Source organism: Acartia tonsa, chromosome 7 (genome assembly GCF_053477335.1).
Source record: "Acartia tonsa isolate MP-2025a chromosome 7, ASM5347733v1, whole genome shotgun sequence".
NCBI classification, from domain to species: domain Eukaryota; kingdom Metazoa; phylum Arthropoda; class Copepoda; order Calanoida; family Acartiidae; genus Acartia; species Acartia tonsa.
Genome location: NC_137266.1, coordinates 14199007 through 14221537, shown reverse-complemented (window position 1 = coordinate 14221537; position 22531 = coordinate 14199007). Strand labels below are relative to the sequence as shown.

Genomic DNA, 22531 nt, shown 5'->3' with positions numbered 1-22531 from the left:
AGACCGCTATATATTTTACCATTAGTCAATTACAGTGAATACTGGCTTCTCATTGGTTAATTGTTATTTTTTTCTGACGTCATAGTTCGACACTTTTACGAGGTTCCATTTCATGCTCAACATTTTTTAAAACAATTCTTAGATCGTACCTTACTGTTATAAGAATCATCATGAAAAGTTTAAATCGATAGGACAATTATATCATGCCTAAACTTACCTAAAGAGCTATCCGTTATGGACCTGATTATAGAAAAGCTTCCCTTATAAAATTTTTCGCTAATATATGCAAAGACACTCTACTATTTAGTGAGGGTGGGGACATTGTGCTAGTCCCCAAAGTTTAATAATAACGTTTTTTTATTCCTTGACTTAACAGCTTTGGAGACTTTTATAGATTTTTATTGTAATCTAATTGTAATTCTAATCTACAGAAGGGGTAATTTTGTGTATCATCATTGGTGATATACATCAATTTATCTTCCATTGTCTTATCCCTTTAGATCCCTGGCTATTATTACTGTTTTTTTAAGCGAAGCTTTTGTATAATTGGGGTTGGTTCAGCCGTCCATAGTATACTACTATGGATTTACATTCAATTTTATTCTAGATCTCTACAAGTGGCAATGTTTGTCTGTCCTGTCACTTTGAAGCTTCGCTTTTTGTATGTTACCATCCTTGTTTTCTCGTTAAAAACGAAGCTTCTATAGAATTGGGGTATGTATGTCCATACATAAATGATAGGTTTTATCGTTAATTTAGGCATGTTAGAATTGTTGTATCGATTTGAAACTTTACATGATTATTCCTGTAAGAGTTAGGTACACTTAAGAAAGCAAACCAATCTAGAAAGTCTGTACATCTATTTTAAAACATGCTGATTTTATTTAACATTTTTGACAACCATTTTTTATGATGTAATTAAATATCCTATTAATTTATATCCTGAGCAATTATTTATTGCTTTGGAGCTTCGCTTTTATATACATTTGTTTTCATTTTTGCTTCCTTATTAAAAGCGAAGCTTTTCTATAATTAGGGTCGGTCCGTCCGTACGTCCGTAACGGATAGCTTTTTTCGTTAATTTAGGCATGTTAGAATTGTCCTATCGATTTCAAATTTTGCATGGTGATTCCTTTAGTAGTTCGGTACGATTTAGTAAGCGTAGCAACTCTATAATCATTACCAAAATGTCCGTAAGTCCATTTTAAACATGTTGATTTTTTTACTTTTTTAACAATAAATTTTTATGTGATCTAATCATCCGATTGATCTGATTTTTGGTATATTGATTCCTGGGACAACAAAGTATAATGTTATAAGCGAAGCAACTCTATAATCAAGTCCTAAATATGTAAGTATGTCCATAAACATTATCCTGTACAAAGCAATTTTTCAACAAATTTACTTACAATTTTGCTTCAACGCTTATACATTTATATTCTGATTATTCAGTTCTGACACTGTATAAGTGTTCATGTCCATTTGTCCTACCGTTTCAGTGATTCGCTTTTATGGATGTTGTCATCCTTGTTTAAATAGGGATAGAGAAACAAGATAAAACACACAACAAAAATAAGAAAAAAAGTCCTTTTTAAATGTTCAGGTGAAAAAAAGATTTTATAATTTTAAAAAAGGGGAGAGGCTGACTTTTAAAGGATGCTTTTACTTGTAGAAGCGAAGATAAACAAATATCCTTGGTAAACTGCCTATAATTAATACTATAAATAATCAACCTAATTTAAAAAAACTTCTAAACATTTAAAGTGACCTTTTTTATTCGAGGTCATCTGTAAATATATGTATTTAGGGATAGGACTATGGATAATACATTAATATACCCCTTCTAAATTATATAATTATTGGTTAAAACGTTTGGACACTGCTAGTATATTACTTGACTAATCAAAGTTTAATAAAAGTGTTGGGGAAACGAATAGAAATTGTGCTATAAAATTTTGATATTTTGTAACACGGAGAGAGGCTAAAAATTATGCTGGTACCCAAAGTTATTTTTGTTGACTCAGACACTTTTTTTCTTAACTAGCAGAGTCTAAATTTTTCAACCAATAATTTTATTCTAAAGTAGGGTTGAAATGTTTGGAAACTGCTAGTATATATTTGACTAATCATAAGTTAATAAAAGTACCCAAAGTGTTGAGGGAATGAATAAGAAAGCGTACTACAAAATTTTGGTATTATTGTAATAAGGAGGGAGGGGACATTGGACTTTAAATTATGCTGGTACCCAAAGTATTCTACCGTTGGCTCAAACACTTGAATTTGGATGTTTTTTTCTAAACTGGTACATTTAAAACTTTTTAACCAATAAATTCATTCTAAGGTAGTATATCCCTGAAAAAATACATTTAAATTCCTAAAAATCAAAGGATACAGTATTGGATCAATACTAGTTAAATTATTCTGTCTTTCTGCCATAACAATATACTAGCAGCTACGCTACTAGAGGCCAGCGGGAAGTCAACCCTACCATTTTTAGCTATAGTTTTTTAAAAAATAAAGGGGGGGGGGGAAGGAGTTAGTTTTTTAGATGGGCATTTCTCTTGGGATAGTGTTGGTACCTTCCCCCAAATTAGTTATAAACACTTCCAGGACCTCTGAGAATCTAAACTTTAACAAACAGACTGAAAGGTACATAGTTGGAGATCCTTTTACTTTAATATTAGAACTAGTAACTACGCCCCTAGAAGACTCTAAAATATTCTTCTTCTTTTTTTGGAGGGGGGGGAGTGGGGCTTTTTTTTATTTAAAGTTAGGAGATACTCTCCTCCCAAATATTTAAGATTCTTCCCTAGACCTAAAACTATTCACTGCAAAGTGTAACCATATCCGTTTTTGAGATCCTTCGCTACCCTAGTGTAAAAATATAATTTACAGTCAAATATCCTCTCTCTCCCCCCAAATATTAAGTTTTTTTTCTCTGTCCACATTATATTTACTTTGTTGGCTTAAAATCTTTGGATATTCTTTAAAAATATTGATTGGGTTTAAAATACCAACAGTATCAAAACCTATTTGTTAGAATACTAACCTATTAAAGGGGCTTATTGTTCAGTTGTAATTGAGGTGTTTAAATGAAGGGAAGAGTAGGTTGCGCTCAAATTCTGTAAAGGTTGTGAGTAGTTTTAAGTAAGAAACAGTAGTAGAATGATAAAAATTTATGTTAACTTTAAAAAAATTGTCTATAGTTCTTTTCAATAAGAAATACATATATTTCATAAATATTATCGGTTTTCTACTACTATTTTTAAGCCTTAAAACTCTCACCTTTACGGATTTTTAGCACAACCTATTCCTTCCTTTATCATCTATTGTCTGATCCTGGTTCCTAGTGAAACTAAAATTTAGTTCATACAGAAAACAAGAATACAAATCCAATAAAGATAGACACCATGAAAAATAGACAGATGGAAAGACAAACAGACAGACATATATAATTATAGACAAACAGACAGACAGACTGACTTACAGAAATACAGACAGACAGACACAAAGATAGACAGAGAACTTTCAACAGACAGACAGATAATCAAATGGACAGATAGATCCACAAATAGACAGACAGCCATACAAAAGGATAATCAAATAGACAGACAGGTTTTAAGACAGACAGTCAGACATATGAAGAAATAGACAGACTTACATATATGGTCTGACAGATGGTAAGACAAACAGACTGACTCACATGCATATGGTCAGATAGCTGGTAAGACAAACAGACTGACTGACATCCATATGGTCAGATAGCTGGTAAGACAGACAGACAGACAGACAGAATGTCATACATATGGTCAGACAGACTGACATATGAACAAACTGACAGATAAAGAGACAGAAGGGACAGAAAAAGTGAACATACAGACTGAAAGTATAAAAAAATTTCAATTTGTAAAAGTTATAAATACAGAAAAACAAGACAGAAGGACAGTTATAGATGGACAGAAAGATATACAGACATATGGACAGAAAAACATATACATAGACATATTGACAGACAAACAGGCAGAGATACAGACTGGCAGCCAGATGAGCTAAAAGATTTACAGAAAGGGGAAAGACAGATTGATAGACAACCAGACCATTGACAGAAGGACAGACAGAGTGACATTCATATATTTAGACAGATGTACAGACTGACAGAAAGACAGACATACATAGGCGGACAGCCAGAGGGTCAGATAGGATGGACAGTAGACCGACTCAGAATTACCACTTTTTTTGAAATTCAATGGGCGCGCTATTTCAACCCATTCCTTTTATGATATAAAGACCAATGATACCAAAAAAGGTGTTCTGGTAGCTTTTTTTCAGCAATATGTCAAATTCGATTTTCATAAAAAAGGGGAAGGTTCCCCCCTGGGGGTGAAATTATTTTTTCTTTCAAACCATGGCTTTATACACCTTCCTGAATTCGTCTTGAAGAGTACATTAAGGATCAAAAAACGATTTTAAAATATTTTGATCATAGCAAGAGCTATTCTCAAAAAACTAACAATTTTGGCCATTTTAGCAAAATCAGGTGATTTTGATGGTTATTTGAGGATAACTTTTTCTGGGATCAATATTTTTAAAAAACGTTTTTTTGATTCTTAATGTACTCTTCAAGATGAATTCAGGAAGGTGTATAAAGCCATGGTTTGAAAGAAAAAAAAATTTCACCCCCAGGGGGGAACCTTCCCCTTTTTTATGAAATTCGAATTTGACATATTGCTGAAAAAATAGTCTGAGAACACTTTTAAAGGTATCAATAGTCTTATATTTATTAATAGAATGGGTTAAAATAGCGCGCCAAAAAATTTTGCATCTTGAGTCGGCCTAATGGACAGGCAGATATAAAGACATACTTATATAGGCAGACATGAGACAGTCATAGGGACATAAAAAATTTACATACAGACTGAAAGTTTTAAAAATTTTCATAAATAAATATGGATTAGCATTAAAAAGATATAGAAACTACTTCAAAATATAGCACTATGTAAATCTTAATCTTTTCTATATTTACAAAAACCAGGGTTTCGGATCCGCATTGATTTTATGCGGATCCGGATCCGGATCCGGATCCTCAAAATTTGGTCAGTGCGGATCCGGATCCGGATCTTTGACAATAAAAATAAAATCACCAAATTTTTCAAAAAAATTAATTCTTCAATTCGAAGTCAAAAATACTTTTAATTTTCAAGTCTGAACCTAAACCTTAAAGATTGGCTCTCATCAAGAGAATGTCTGAGATTTTATATAAATTTAGGTAGATTTTTCCATTTTTTCCGCATTTTTTGGAGTCTAAGGATCCGGATCCGGATCCTTGGACTCAAAATATGCGGATCCGAAACCCTGACAAAAACAAACAAAAAAATGGTGTATTTTCTTTGTTGGTTAGTTTTCTAATTTCAGATATATTATTATTATTTAGTTTAATAAATTGTTTAGTTAATGTTAGCTAATATTCATAGATGTCTAATTAATAATTCAATTTTTCCTTATTTTTTTGCATCAAAGGTGTAGTTGCACTAATTGCATTTAAACTTGAATTTTGTGAACTGCTTATTTTTTATGTTTAATAGTTCATTTATAGGACATATATTTGAAATAATTTCAACTTTCTACCATGTAGTTTTAAAAATATCAAGACTTGAAAATCATATTTTTTGGATATATGCAACATAAATGGCTGTCCTGCTTTCACAAAACAGTATTTGGGTGGTGCCTAATTGATTGTTATTCATTTTAATACAAAATTATACATGTTAGATGTTAGTTTTGTTACTTATGCTAGCCATCATACTTTTTAAATGCACTTCATGCAACTATACCTTTAGATATTATTTGATGATATGTAATTATTTCTAATTAGTTTTTCTATTGCCAAAAAATAATTAACCACAAAATTTTAGAATCACTTTAATGTCAGGTTGTTGATAATTTTTTTTGTCTGATGTTCAAGTGGTTTTGAAAATCATAAAACTACATTAAAACATTTTTGATGCAGTCAACACACAAACAAAGAAATGAGAAACCATGAAAGAGATAATTTTGACAATTTTCAATAGAATAACTTAATTAAAAGATTGTCCTATAAAAAATCTTTCATGATAGTTACTTCTGTTGACCCATTTGCACAACTAGAACAACCAAATTTTTTGAAGAGTACCATCACTTAATTTTATAGTTGTTATATATATTGTGTAATTAATATTGTATTTTGTAGAATTTATTGCTATCATTATTTTTATAAAGAGTATGACTATTTATCATTATAAGTCAGATTAGAGTATGAATTTTAATGACAAACTGTCATATTCTAACCTGTCTTTTATGAGTATGAATGTTTGTCACTAAAAGTCAGTATAGAGTATGACTGTTAGTCATCAAATGTCAGATTAGAGTATGACTGTTTGTCATCAAATGTCAGATTAGAGTATGACTGTTTGTCATCAAATGTCAGATTAGAGTATGACTGTTTGTCATCAAATGTCAGATTAGAGTATGACTGTTTGTCATCAAATGTCAGATTAGAGTATGACTGTTTGTCTTCAAATGTCAGATTAGAGTATGACTGTATGTCATCAAATGTCAGATTAGAGTATGACTGTTTGTCATCAAATGTCAGATTAGAGTATGACTGTTTGTCATCAAATGTCAGATTAGAGTATGACTGTTTGTCATCAAATGTCAGATTAGAGTATGACTGTTTGTCACTAAAAGTCAGATAGGAGTATGACAATTTGTCATCAAATGTCAGATTAAAGTGTGACTGTTAGTCATCAAATGTCAGATTAGAGTATGACTGTTTGTCACTAAAAGTCAGATAGGAGTATGACAATTTGTCATCAAATGTCAGATTAGAGTGTGACTGTTAGTCATCAAATGTCAGATTAGAGTATGACTGTTTGTCATCAAATGTCAGATTAGAGTATGACTGTTTGTCATCAAATGTCAGATTAGAGTATGACTGTTTGTCATCAAATGTCAGATTAGAGTATGACTGTTTGTCACTAAAAGTCAGATAGGAGTATGACAATTTGTCATCAAATGTCAGATTAGAGTGTGACTGTTAGTCATCAAATGTCAGATTAGAGTATGACTGTTTGTCACTAAAAGTCAGATAGGAGTATGACAATTTGTCATCAAATGTCAGATTAGAGTGTGACTGTTAGTCATCAAATGTCAGATTAGAGTATGACTGTTTGTCATCCAATATCAGATAAGAGTATGACTGTTTGTCATCAAATGTCAGATTAGAGTATGACTGTTTGTCATCAAATGTCAGTTAGGAGTATGACCATTTGTCATCAAATGCCAGATTAGAATATGATTGTTTGTCATCAAAAGTCAGGTTAGAGTATGACTGTTTGTCATCAATTGACAGATTAGAGTATGACTGTTTGTCATCAATTGTCAGATTAGAGTATGACTGTTTGTCATCAAATGTCAGGTTAGAGTATGACTGTTTGTCATCAAATGTCAGATAAGGGATTAACTTGGCAAATTTTGTGGGGTCAAATTAATCACAGATTACGATCTTAATCACCTGAACTTTGCTCACATTGAGTCAGATTCGTCAGATTATAATCTGAAATCCCCCCTGACAGATTAAAAATTTGGCGGCAAATCCTGAGTAATCTGAGTTTTAGTACCTTTTTGCGCAAAAACACAGGTTTTGTCAGATTACAATCTGACGAAATGTAATCAAATGTCAGAGTTTATTGATGAGGGGCGGGCAGATTAAAACCTGAGGAAAACCTGTCAAAACTCAGATTAGACAAGGTTTTGTCACTACTTGTCAGATTTAAAAACTACTAGGGTACTACCCCATTTTTTACAAATAAGGGAAGGTTTTTTTTCTAAGCCTACCCCTGCAGGCCTATACTTGCAGAGGCTATACTGTAAGGCTACTTAGTACCCAATATAGCCAAACCCAACCAACCTAAGTAATAAACAAACGAACCTCTTCATTATTTTCAATTCATATCAAAGAAGGGGAGGGGGTTTAGGTGCTAGACTGGGCACTTTGATGGAAACCGTTTTTTTTATAAAAATTAAATAAAACTGAAATAAAAAGATGAAAGGAAGAGAAATAATATATAGATAACATAAAAATAAAAACATTATTGAGATGCATTGCTACCCAATAAATTAGGTAATCTTATTTAACAATGATTTATATGAATGGGCAGCAGATTATAATAAAAATACAAGGACAACTTTGGTTAGTAGCGCATAATTAACTTTTTAAAATTGTACGAAGTCAAAGTTATTTGTTACAAGCGAACATATTTTGAAAAGTTGTCGAATATTACAACATGGATCTTACACCAGAATTCTCTAAGGAAGTGAAACACGCAGAGGGCTAAAATAACAATCCCTCTCTTCTACCCCCTATCCTCCAACTTGATGAACAAACTGATCAAGACGATAGTTCCATGTTAGCAACATAAATTGATGACAATTTTTCACCTGTCATAAAATTCAAATATACTCTATATTCATTGTAATAACTAACTGATATGTCCCTATTTTGGGCTACACCCCTATTCAAGAAGCTACAATTTAAAGGAAAACCTTATCGGTCAAGTGGTTAGCGATATTTTAAGGTACACACTAAAAAACGAACATCCTGTAATTTTTTCTATAAGGATGAATTATATTGATTGGATTTTAGCTGAGAGTGTATTTCTACGGACGGATGGACGGACAGACCTACCTTAATGGTAGAATAGCTGCGCTACAAATAAATATGTCTGCATAACTAATGACCATGAACAAAGAATAATCTAAATATCCCACCATAAATATTATAATTCTTATAATCATGAATTATAGCCATATAACATTCTGAACAGGGATCTAAGGGGATAAGACAATGGACGATACATTTTTGTACATTCTTAGTGCTGATAGACATATTTGATTGAAGCATCCAAAGTTTTTTAGTTATCAACTGATTGTACTCATTTATAAAACTTTCGGTACCAGTATAATTTACAGTCAAATGAACTCTCCCTCTCTGATTCTTATCAAAGACAATATAATTTACAAGAGTGGAGCTCATAAATATACCATGATTATAGGTATCGTTATGATAAATTTAAGACGTAAAGCTTAAAAGGCAGCCGAGATAAACGTGTTTTTTTTATTTCTTATTTCCCGCACATAAATTCTATGCCTCCTTTAGCATTTCAGATGTACTGACGGACTAAGTGAGTTATAGAGACGATAACAATGGCCAAAGATATCCTCACAATAACCAAGTCAGAAGTCTATTTATAATACAGTCGTGTAAATCACATTCCTCTCATTACATTTAAAAAGAATTACATCTAAAGTGAGTAATAAAGTAGCATTGCCCTCTTAGACGTCTATGCATATAATGTATGCTACACATACTCTGATATAATGACCATAGAAGGAGTATTTTAAAGAGGAGTCTTAAAAGTATTTTTTTATTATCTTCTAAATGTAATAACCATAGTCTTTTTTATTTTAATTGTGATAACATTCTATAGGGAAATTACTCTAAGGAAAGATAGATGTCTGAAACTTAGTGTGAAGATTCAAGAGCCCAAAAACAAATTTTTGGGATTTTGTCATCCTTGTATTTAAGAACTATTAATATTTAGACAAAAATAATATCTAAATATTAATTACAATATAAGATTAAAAATAAATTTTATTTTTTAATTTTTAAAAATCGTTGATGCTATCTTTTATTTAAAACGACATTTTTAATCAAATCCAGTTGCCCTGGGCACATCTTAATTTGATTTAAAATTGAAACAAAATGTTTTTTATGTTTGATATTGATCTCTTGATTAAAAGCTTGTAAATCAAGGATGCCAAGATCCAATGATAATATTCTAACTATAAACTTTATTTAATTTTTAGACCTTATCGGCACTGGAAACTTAAAACTAAAATGATACTTCAAATCGACATATTGACCTTCTGTTTTTTAGATTTCATCTTTACGAGGTTTTGAATGGATAAGATGATTCTAACAAGCCTAAATATGATATATAAACATTGAAGTAAAAGAATAAAGGGGGCATGAGCCAAATGTGACTCTGTCCATCCATAGGGCGGGGACCCTCTCCCGATTTTGTAATGGGTCTGTGAAATCAGCTAATATCGTCGGAAATATAAACACAGCCGAGTCCTACAAAAGAATAGTAAGCAATTTGCAAGTGTACGAAAAGGGCCTCCACTACTTTTACATTCATTACATGAACGAATACTCCTAAATTAAAGAAATTCTTCGCGTTTAATAAAACATTTGTAGAAAGACACATGGTAAAAAGATTCCATTTTATTGTGGCGTTTATCCAAATATGGGAATATTGTGTTCTTTATATGTTTTCGCTGACAGTACTGTTTAATGCGCAAAATCTCTAAAAGTCTACATTTTAGTTTAACCAGCACCAACAGACCATCAATATGACGTCACTAAAGTTGACTGTAAAATCCTTTATTTGTGCTTAATTTTAAAATGAACCTTTATGTCATATGAAAATTTTCAAATTAGTTTCTATTATTTTGTTTACAAGAATGTTTAAGCTTGTTATTGCTGCCCTACTTTATTATATTATAAATCTAATATCTATTCAAAATATCTTTCCAATATGGCTATTGTTTATCCATTGTCTATAATATGATGCGATAAAGAGACGCGCTTTTATGGAAATAGGTATTCTAGTTTTGCTATAAATTAGGTCTTGCTGTTTTAATTTAAATAATACTTTTTACGTTGAAATATATATGGAACAAGAATGACAAAATGCATTATATGTATAAAACAATAGGAGAGAAAATATGCAAAAACTAAAAAAATCCAAGACACCTTTTCATGTCTTTTGAAGCATGAACTAAAGACATATGGACAAACAATTTATAGACTATATGAGCATATGTCATAGGAATCTTCACTAAAATTCCCGTTGTCTCTTTTCAATATGCTTTGCTATGATGATTGTACGTATACATAAATATGAGATCAGTTTTACGGGGCAGGTTTTGTTTCTTAAGATCTTTAAACAGCTTGCATATTCTTTTTAGAGAAGCTTGATATTTAAAATTTTCAACAATTCATTTATGAAATCTAATTTAGATATTGAAAATATATCATATTTGATAAAATTGAAAATGTTTGTAATTTTCCACTAATAAGTTTTATGGATTTTACAAAATTCATAAACCAAATATGAAAGGGATTACTTATTTTGCATGTTTATCAATTAAGCCGCAATTTTAAGGAAAGGTGGAAAGGTTTTATGCTATTGTTCGAAGGAAAGAGGGATAGATAAACACTAAACGAAATTACATATAAATGTTACATTAACAATTTTTAAATTTTGAAAATGAAAACTAACCAAATCAGCAGAATTCTTTTAACCCTAAACTATATAAAACTTTACTAAATTATCATTTTTTTATATTCAATTTATAGATTTACACCATATGATATGCTTCAATTATGACAGATTTAAATATATGTTTTATTTTTGTTTCTTGTTTGTCTTTGTTATTTATGGATGGACTTGCTATGTACACAAAAACCTAACATAATCTACTTTATAAATGTTCGAGTTTAACTATTTTCTATAAAAAAATTATATTGTTTTTTTTTTTACTTAACATCTTAAAATAGTATTTAATTTAAAATTTTTAATGTTCCAATATAAAACCTTTTATAAGCAAATATTTATTAAAATTCATAAGTAAATCTATAATATTGTAATATTTAATAAAATTTTCTTTTCTAAAGATTTTTGTTAATTTGGCCTAAAGATGTTATCAGAATTAAGATAAGAATATTCAACAAAAGCATGCTGACAAAAGTTAAACTTGGAGGAATGGATGAATTATTTTCAAAAGTAGCGAAGCTTTTCGGAAAAATAGTATTCAATTTATTCAAACGACCTAAATGGCAGGGAGGGAGGGAATTTTAAACTGTAATTACACTGCTATTATTTTCTATCTTATCATTATTAATTGAATTGAAACGAACTTAATGTTAAAACCTTTTAACCAAGAATTTTAATCAGTAGAAGTAGTAATGGGTGTTTACCTCCCCTTCCCCCCCTCCCAAGCTTTAAAATCTCTCATTTTACCCATAAAAATTGACTGTTTGACTGATAAATGTAGCCAAGTATTGCATTGATATTGTTTAAATAAGAACACAGTAATAGTGTCTGACTGATTATTACGTAACAAAAAAAATAGCCAATGAGAGGCCGTTATTGAACAATGGTAAAATTTATAGTGGCCTCTCATTGGCTAATTTTTTTTACGACATAATCAGTCAGACACTATTACTGTGTTCTTTAAATAACCATAAACATAAAAAAATCACACAACTACTTCGTACTGAGATTCTACAATAAACAGACAAACACTAAGATTTATAGAGTAGCTTCGCTCCTAAATATGTTAACAAATGCCTGGAATCTTTGTCTTGCAGTCACGGTCAAAATAAAAGACAAAGAATTTAATTTTTGAGGTTTTAAGCCTATTAGAATTTTATTTTATTCTAAAGTATATTTAAGCATATAATTAAGCTGGTTTTGCCTTTGGATTTGACAGGGAAATAGGAATAAGCCATAAAAAAAGATAAAACTTTAGAAAAAGAAACCATATTAAAATCTGATGAAATATTTTTTCTTTGTTTCAATTCCGAAATAGCCTGAAACCACCTTTCACTTAAATCTGAGGTTTTACCTTGTCCCGAAGATAGGGAGTAGGAATCCCCCTTTTTATTTAATATTAGTTTAAATTTCAAAAGGTAAAAGATGATAGGGTTGGTAAGACTAAATAAGATCATATTAAATTAAAACAACTTGACATGGGCCTATATCAAGCTTCTTTGTAAATTAGTATAATTTTGGTCTATTTGTTGACCATTCAATTAAGAAAGCCAAGAAACATGTATTTCATCATTTGTAAAAGTGCTAGTAGTCTAAACTATACTAAGGCGGGCATACAAAGTGAATTAAAGAATTGCTTAAAGAGTATATTTATTTGGATTGTGGTGAGGGGAGAGAGTCGCTCAACAAAATTCTTACGTCATAGAGATGAAGGATGAGGAGAGGAGGAGTGGAAAAGAAAACCCCGAAAAAAAAGATGGATAATCCCTCATTTTTATGACGTTACATGCTTATTTTTTGGGCGCCTTTCTCCCCTCACGGATTGTGACAAAATAATATTTACACTTCGCGCTTAGCTTATAGTGGGAAGATTTTCCTTGTGAACATTTATATTTGGAGGGTTTAATCAGCCACACTCTTCCTTAAAAGAGATTTTTAAATATTATCTGACAAAAATTTAAAATGGAGCTTCTCTATAAAGGAGAACCAAATACAAACCGAAGATATTACTAGACAAACAGCCAGACATTTATTCATACTCTTCCTTTATTATAAAACCTTGTATGATTTTAAATAAGTAATTATTTTTCGCCCAGTCACGTTTCTCACTTGGTTTATCTCTAATCAGTTTCAACGTAAATGGTTAATCATATTTTAACATGCAGGGATAAAGGGATAGGCCAATGTACTATCTTTTTTTTTAAATGTAAACTGCGAACCAAAAAAATAGGCAAATATGAATTTTGAATTTTCAGAATAGCAGCTTTATTATTCATTTAGGATGGTTTTACTGTAAAAATGAAATGTAGATGCATCTTTTGGTTACAAGTTTCCACTGTTAATTTTTTAATAAACAGCACCAATGAAGCACAAGAAGTGGAGAAGTAAAAAGAAGGGAGGAGGGGGAGGGGGTTCTAGGGGCAGATTCTCTTGGGAGGGTGGTGGTACTTTCCCCCATAGTTATAAACCTTACCAGTACCTATATATTATAAGCTACCTATAACGGAGAACTATATCGGTTCAGCTGTTAGCAAGATCCTTCGGTACAAACAAAGAGACAGACAGAACTCCTGTTACTTTTATATCTGGATTATTTAATGGAGAGACTAAAGGGTTGTAAATTAAATTGAGCAACATTATCCGCTTTCTTGCTGAGAGTTAACATACTAGAGGAATTTTGATCAATAGCCGATAAGAGTAGAGTTTCTAGGGACGTTTTATTATATAATTTAGCACTTTAGTAGCTTAAATCATGGAGAGAAAGGACATTGAACTGTAAATTATACAGTTACCCAAAGTTCTCTTATTCTTTGACTTTAAACTTTGGATACTTTTATTAATTCTTCATTGGTTTGTCCAATTAAGCAGTGTCCAGACTTTGCCACCAATAATCTTTGTCTACAGAAGGGGTAATTTTGTTTATCACAAATATGTACATAAATTTATCGTTCATTGTCTTGTAGTGTATTATCCTAGGCTTAGATTCCATTTATCCGCTATTTGTCATGGAGGTAAGCTGTTGGGTTTAAGTTGTTCGGGATTTTCAATATAAACAAGGATGACAACATCCATAAGTAGCGAAGCTCAAAAATTATGAATAGATATTGGGAAAAATTTTACTATAGTGCAGTGTCATGATAAAATAGACCTTTAAAATCACGCAAATTTTGAAATCTTGAAAACTTAAAAATCTAGGAATCGATCTAGTACCTCAATTAATAGACAAATCATTACGAAACTTGATGGAAATATGTATAATATGAGCATATTCAATCCCTGATAATTTCAGCCGTCAATCCTGATTAGAAATCGAGAAAATCAAGAAAACCTACAAATCTAGGAATCGATCTAGCACGGACTGACAGACAAAGTTAATTTTAGAGTAGCTTCGCTACTGAAAATAGGGAATACCACATCTAATTAGCAGTCACAAATCATTTTCATACAGTAATAGTTTCTAGATAAAGATTTTGTTATCTGTGAAGTATGATATGAATATATTTCATACATATCTTACTGTAATAACATGCTAACCGACTCTTAGCCCCGCCAATTAAGCAATAAGTGTCTTATTTAGAAATCATTGGACTATAACTTAAATCCATGATAAAAACGATGCTTATAGGTTTTGATTTTCATTTATTTATGTTCAAAGTACATATTTACAAAGGTACAAAGCTATTCTTCAAAGGTTTTTAAAATAAAATTTAAATAAATTTGAATAAAGTTGAAGCATTTTGACACAGCTAATTGATTCTTGAAGTTAAATATCAAATTATAATGATATCATTTGTTTAGGAATATGGTTCCTAGCTGGTTTCTACCTGCCCTTTCCAGGGAAGACGCAGAGTACAAGTTGTCCCTACAGACTCCAGGGGTAAGTCTATATTTCTACCTGTACTCTCCAGGGAAGATGCAGAGAGTACAGTGACCCTACAGACCCCAGGGGTAAGTCTATATTTCTACCTGTACTGTCCAGGGAAGATACAGAGTACAAGGTGACCCTACAGACCCCAGGGGTAAGTCTGTACTGTATTTCTACCTGTACTCTCAAGGGAAGATACAGAGTAAAAGCTAACTCTACAGACCCCAGGGGTAAGTCTATATTTTTACCTGTATGACTATAACTACTTTATCCACTATTTATGATTATGCTACAAATTCCATGACAAAGAATATGTTAAAATTACAATTTGTGGATTTTAAATATTGGGAGATAAAAAATTATATTGAAAAATATGCAATAAAAAATAAAAGTCATGCTAACTTTAAGACTCTTTCATTTGGTTAAAGTGCTTATCTTAAGAACTAAAATATTAAAAATAGAAACATTTTGAAAACAACTTCTTTATTTTCTTCATTGCTTCATCCAAAGCTTTATCATCTGTAAAAAGCCAGTAAACAGGATTGTAAAATGACTCCAAGACTATAATTAGGTATATTATATATCCAGTATTCACCTTAAATAAAAAAATATAATATTAAAAAAATACAGTAAAATAAGCAAATAAATAATAATCCTAAAATATTAACATATTAACAAAACAATAATTGATTAAAATTAGAATATGATTACTTATTTAAATTAATTAAAAATTTCTAATAAACAAAAATATATTGAAATAAAGCAAAACTCATCCATTAGTATTGCAGATGCATCTTACTAAAATGAACATTGAATAGTTATACCAAAGAAGATAAAGTATAGTCTAGAATCCAGGTAGAAGATTCTGCCTGGCTAGCCTGAAGTAAGATTTGAACTTTTGAAAGTCAACAAAAGTCTATATGGCTGTTAGTAAATAACATGATTTCAGTAATTATTCAGAAAAAAATATTCTTAATAAATACCTTTTGCAATAATTTACTAAAAGCCATATAGACTCGCATACAGCTTTCTTTATCCTATTCACAATGGATTGAAATGTAATTGCAAGTGCAAAGCCATAAATATTTTAATTAAGTAAGAAGATTACATAAATATGGTATTTATATTATAGATTGCGCTCCTATGTTTGTTTTCAAACAGCTGATTATACACTCTAGTGGCTACATCCATACAAAAACTTAATATGGTAGGGAGGGGGGGGGGGGGAAGAGGTTGGACACACTTAACTGACCCTTAAAAATTAAAACTTAGTTCAATCCTACTTATCAAAATCAAAACCATATAATTTTCATCTTTGTCTAATACAACCAAGCAAGAATTGCTTCTTGTAATTCCTTAGGAGGTGTGTATTGATTGTGTCTTCCTTTGTCAGACACTAATTTTATTTAAGGGTCATAGAGTACCTTCTAAACGTTGAGGTTAAATATTAAATATTAACTTTAAAATGTAAAGGCAGAGAGTTATAACTAATATTTAACATTATCTATCAGATTTTGATAAAAATTAAGTTATTCTAGTTTAGTCCAACCAGTCACTGTGAATTGTACTTTGGTATCATTTTCCTTTCTGTGCATGTCAATCTTTCTTTCAAATTTCCGAAAAATATTTAGGGTTTTCTATTTTATACTTTATCTTCTTTGAGTTATACTCTAACATGGATATTACTAGGTTATAAAGAAGTAATGTTTCAAAACACTTAATGTAACCTAACCTGATCAGGCTGAAGTCGGGTCACAAGAAAATGAAGGACAATCATGAAATAATAATTTGATTTTCTAAACATACAAGCTCTCAGTAATTCCATCACAATGTCATGTAATGACAAAGGTTGGATTCTGTTGGTAGGATTTTCATGCATTGATCTAAATGAATACACGTATGATAAACAAGGATAATAACATTCTTGGATGGGGTGGAGTAAAATGATCTTTATTGTACAATAAAAGTGTGGAGTATTTTTTACATATTCAGAATCAAAAACACTAATTATTAACTCAGTTGTTAAAGTATGCTTTGTCCAACAAGGAAGTACCAAAGGCAGAAGAAGATGAACATCATAGACAATGGACAATAATAAAAGTACTGAACAATTACAACACTAACCATGAATATACCTGGAATCATAGTTTGCTTCCTGGCTAGAAAATGAAGTCTCAGGCCCATTCTCATCTAATCCAGTAATAGATAATCTGCTGGGATCTCTGACAAAACTATCTTGATGACTGATAGACTTGACTTGACTTGAAAGGTATTCTGTCTCGTAAGACACTACCGCCCATCTCTACACTTCCTTCTATGTCTGGCTAAATTTTGTACTGTGTACTGTAGACCACAGTGTTCACATGGGGCTCTTCTGGACCTCGGAGCTTGCCCCTCATTCTCTGCGTCAGGATTGCACTTCTTCTTGTGCCTGGCAAAGTTAGACTTGCTGACTATCTTCTCACATTTATCACATTTCTTTCTGTCTGCGTCGATGTATGATCCTGTACAGCTCTTCATGTGTGTTGTTAGATTTGACTTGTAGTCAAAAATTTCTCCACATAAATCACATGTAAATTTCATTTTATGACTAGATTTCTCGTGGACTCTCTTTCTGTGGTTAATGAGACCTGTCTTGTTTTCGCAAACAATACCACAGTTTTCGTAGGTGCAAATAAAGTTGTCGTCAATGTCGTCTACCGGATTTCTAGGGCCGCTTTCTTCCGGGATTCTCTTTCCTTTCCGTCTTTCCCAGGACTCCAGGTACTTCATCCGTTCCTGGACTGTTGCCTTCCACACTTTCCTGTCCTCTGTCAGCTGTCCGATCTGTGTGTAATCTATACTGGCCTCCCTCAGTAGCCTCTTCCAGTACAGTATGGTTTTTCTCTTCTTTCCTGGAACTTTGTCAAATGACTCCAAATCTTCCATCCAGCCTAATACTACTGCTTTCGTCATTCTGTCGTCATCCATTCTGAAAACATGTCCAATCCGTTCCATTACTCGTTTTTCAATTTTCCATCTTACACTCTTCACGTCCAATTCGTTTCTGACATCTTGCATGTTATAACCGTCCTCTTGCATCTGAATAAGTGGGGGTTTGATTTTCTTACTCCACAGCCACCTATATTTTTTGTCCATTGTGCTCTGGAGTTGCTTGATTTCGCTCAGGTGCCATGTCCTAGTCTGACAATCAAAAAGTAAGGTAGATTCAACACAGGCCTCAATGATTTTTGCCTGCATTTTCTTGGACAATTTAGAGCCTTTTAACCTGTTTTTGACCTTAAGCCAGGTGGCTCCAGCCCTCTTCTTTCTCTGTTTGGTGTCTTCACTCTCACCCATGTAACATCCAAGCATTCTGATCTTTTCACTATCCTCCCTTCCAAAATTTAGTGTCTCCTCCTTGTCATCATTATTTCTCTCCTCAAACATGTTCATGACCTTCTTTGTCTCGTCAACACCCTGATTTAGCTCTTTTTTCTTTCCAGCAATTGTTGTGTCATCAGCAAACAGTCCTTTGTCAATCTTTATTCTCTTAGCTTCTGAATTGTTGGGTTTCTCCCATGTTCCAGTGCTTGGAAAGGCACTACCTGGGATCCACTTGAAGCTGATGCCTACCTCCATATCTGTCTCGTCCGCCTTTCTTTTCCTTGCTTTGGCTCCTATTCTCATCACTACTTGGTGAAAAATGTTGAATAGGACTGGGGATGATGGGCAGCCTTCTCTCAGTCCCCTCTGTGGTGTCCAACTCTCGCTTGTTCCTTCTCTGCTCTTGATTTTGTACATTGTAGTCTCATGCAAGTCAGAAATAACTCTCAAAGCTTTCTCTCCAATTCCGTATTTCTTTAAAATTTTCCATAGTGTTGGTTTATTTACTCTTGGGTAAGCTTTCTTCAGATCTAACAGACGGGCTCCTGGCATTTCTCCTTCGTCTATGTTAGTTCCTGCAGCTGTTGCTCTGTTAAGTAAGTCTCTGGTGTCCTCTTGTATCCTAAACATGATTTGCGTAACATCTGCTGTTGATCTGTTTTTTCTAAAACCGGCTTGGTCGTCGTCCAGTAGGTTCATTTTCTCTGACCACACTCTTAGTCTGCTGGCCATGATTCTGGCAAGAATCCTGGAACCCATGGCCAACAGGCAAACTCCTCTGTAGTTGTTAGCATTGTTTCTGTCGCCTTTCTTGTATAGTGGAATCACCAGGCCAATTTTTAGTGATAGATCCCACTTTTCAGCCCCGTTTTCAAACATATACTGAACCATTTCTATAACCTTTTCAATAATTTCTGGTCCTCCTTTGAACAGGTAAATTAACCTCACTCCGTCTTCTCCAGGTGCTGACTCTCTCATTTTTTTCATCTCCTTTAGAATTTCTTCTCTCGATGGAGTCTGTTCCAATATGTCCGACCATAATCTTGCTTCTTCAGTGTTACTTATATCTTCAACTAGATCTGCTGCTGCTTCCATGTCTTCAGGGTTGTTTTCAAATCTATCCTTCGAGATTTCCTGAAAATGGTTCTTAAACTGCTCTTTAGTCAAGTTGGTGGAGTCTGGGGCTCTAGTCATACCTCTAGTGCCCAACTCTTTCAATTTCTTGTAAACAGCTCCAGAGTCACCTCTGATCCCGGCTTCCTCACACTCTGATATTATTCCGTCCCACCATTCTTTCTCCCACAGTCTAGTTTTTCTCTGAAGGTCAGTCCTTGCTTCTTTCAGTTGTGTTTTTATCTGGTCTAGTTCTGCTTCCAGTCTTTCTATATCAGCGGCATTTCTCTCTCCTTGTCTCCTCTCCATACAGTCATTTCTCTGGGTAAGGCATCCAGTTATTCTGGCTCTCAATCTCTGTATTTCCTCGTCTCTTCCAACCATCCATGGGTTCTCAATCTTTTTTTCTTGTAAGCCACATATGTCCTCAGCAGCTTTTGTCACAACTTTTGTTATCTCTGTCCAATTCGTAGAGTCTTGCGGCATGTTCAGCCGTTCCGGCACCTCCAGCCGTTCCGGCACCTCCAGCCGTTCCGGCACATCCAGCCGTTCCGGCACATCCAGCCGTTCCGGCACATCCAGCCGTTCCGGCACCTCCAGCCGTTCTGGCACATCCAGCCGTTCTGGCACATCCAGCCGTTCTGGCACATGCAGCCGTTCTCGTTCTCTTTCCTCCAGTAGTATTTCTACTCTGTGTCTGTATCTAGTGGCAATGACCTCGTCTTTCAGTTTCTCCCAGCATATTTTTGGTGTCCGTTTTTGGTTAAATGGTATACTCTTCTTTGGTTTTTCTATGGTCAACGTCATTTTCTTTGGTTTGTGGTCTGACAATGAGTTTTCTCCAACTGTGCAAATTTTTCTGACTAGTTTATGTCTTTGGTTATTGCGCATGAGGAATCCATCTAGTTCATACCATCTTCTAAGGGCCGGGTTGAACCATGTTCCTCTCCTTTTGTGATTGAAAAAACTGTTTACGAAACATAAGTTGTTTTCTTCACAAAACTCTATCAGTTCTTGACCTTGTCTGTTTGTCTGTCTCAATCCAAACTTTCCACACACTCCTGCTCTGTCCTCGTTGGCTCCAATGTGTGCGTTAAAGTCTCCTCCCACTATTAGAACTTCATCTTTGTTTGCCCATTCTGTGTGTACTCTCAGGTCCTCTCTAGCTTCCTCTATTTCTGCTTCATTGTTTCCCTTCCACACTGGCATGTATGTGGCTGTGAGGGAATGTCCTAGGGATTTGATAGAAATTGTTCTCTCATTGTATTTGGTGCGTTGGCCATTTTCACACCAAGACTCTAATATGCGACCCCTTAAAAGTATTGCAGCTCTGTTGGTGTAGGTGATAGCTGTTAGGTTTTCATTTTCCCCTAACCAAATTGTCCCTTGACTCTCGCTCTTTACTTCAGAAATTAAAACTGCGTCCCAATTGTTTTTGTTAGCTCTGTCTGCCATTGCTCTCAGTCTCCTTCTGTTCTGTTGTCTTAGTGATACTCTCTGAGCATTCCAGGTGATGATATTTAGGGCCTGGTCTGTTCTCCTGTTCTGGTCAGTATTTTCTCTGGCTTGTCTCTTTTCTGTTCTCCTAGTATTCCTCCTTTCTCGTCTCCGTCTCTTTCCCTCCTCTGTCTTGTCTCTGGGTCCTGGGTTGGGGTGGATTGTCCTTAGTTTTATTTTAATCTCAGCCTCTGTTCTTCGTCTGTCTTTGGTAGTAGTAGTTGAAAGTGTATTGATGGTCTTAAGCCGACATGTTTTTAAAGAGGGAAAGGATTTGGCTAGTTTCCATTCCCTCTGTTGCCAAAAAAAGGTATCTGGCGGTTCTTTCTGCACGAAATACATCTCCAGACTTCCCCTCCTTGGCCTCCTGGCCTGTTTGCCACTCCCGGGTGGGAGTGTTCCCGCTTGCACCACTGGGAGGTCTGACCATACCACAAGCGATGACTGATAGATGCAGCTGCAGTAGGTATATCTTCATCTTCTCTTGATATTGATCTTATTTCAAGAACAGGATCATAAACAATGTCCCTATCTAAAATTTCTCTTGTACTGCAGACTAAAATTAGAACAGTTACATTTTGTATTCCAAAAGAATATCTGTTGTAAAAAGTTTTATCTAAAATAATAATAAATTGAAACAATTACAATTGTTAACAATAAAATGTATATCTTACCACATGTACTATAAATAATTCTAAATCTTAATTCTTGTAAATGGTGCTTAGACAACCTTTTCTGCAGATTTATTTTTTTAATTAATAAACTTTTAGCTCTATTAACAGAAAATATATTTATTTGCAACTGAATCCTGTAAAAATTGCTGGCTCTTCTCTTCTGCACTCAACACTGTTATTTTCAAACCCATCATTTGTAGTGCCTTCAATCCTTCTAGCAGATTTGACTTGATGAATTTTATATTTGTATTTTAAGAATAATTGATAGTATTCTACAATAACTTTAAATAGTTCTAAGATGGTTATTAGAAAAAGAAGGATTGTCAATGTTGGAAACTCAAAACATTTTTTAGAGTTCATAATGAAGAGTTTTTTATGCGATACAGTGTAATTAGTCACCAGATTTTCAGATGAATTTCTACAGTTGAATGCTTCCCCAATTTCGATACCTAATAGCATTTCATCTAAAGCAGGTGCTTTGCATTCAATCACAATGTACAGATAAAATCTGTTGCAGAGTTCAAAAATGATCAAGATAACAACCACTAGATGTGTAGTATAGGTAAAGGATTCTGACTTTATAGCAAAGAAAACATTTGGACTTACAAGAAGTAAAAAGCGTATTAATGATGTTATGA

General features: G+C 33.2%; 1 protein-coding gene across 1 annotated transcript in view; it reads left to right on the top strand.

The window, feature by feature from the left end:
* LOC145324899 (uncharacterized) overlaps positions 1-22531 on the top strand; it is a 149322-nt gene that overhangs the window by 80405 nt on the left and 46386 nt on the right. The window contains exon 2 of the mRNA XM_080167641.1: positions 15177-15255. Within this exon, the coding sequence (XP_080023767.1) occupies positions 15181-15255 (75 nt within the window). The 5' untranslated portion in view covers positions 15177-15180. The remainder of the gene's footprint in view (positions 1-15176; positions 15256-22531) is intronic.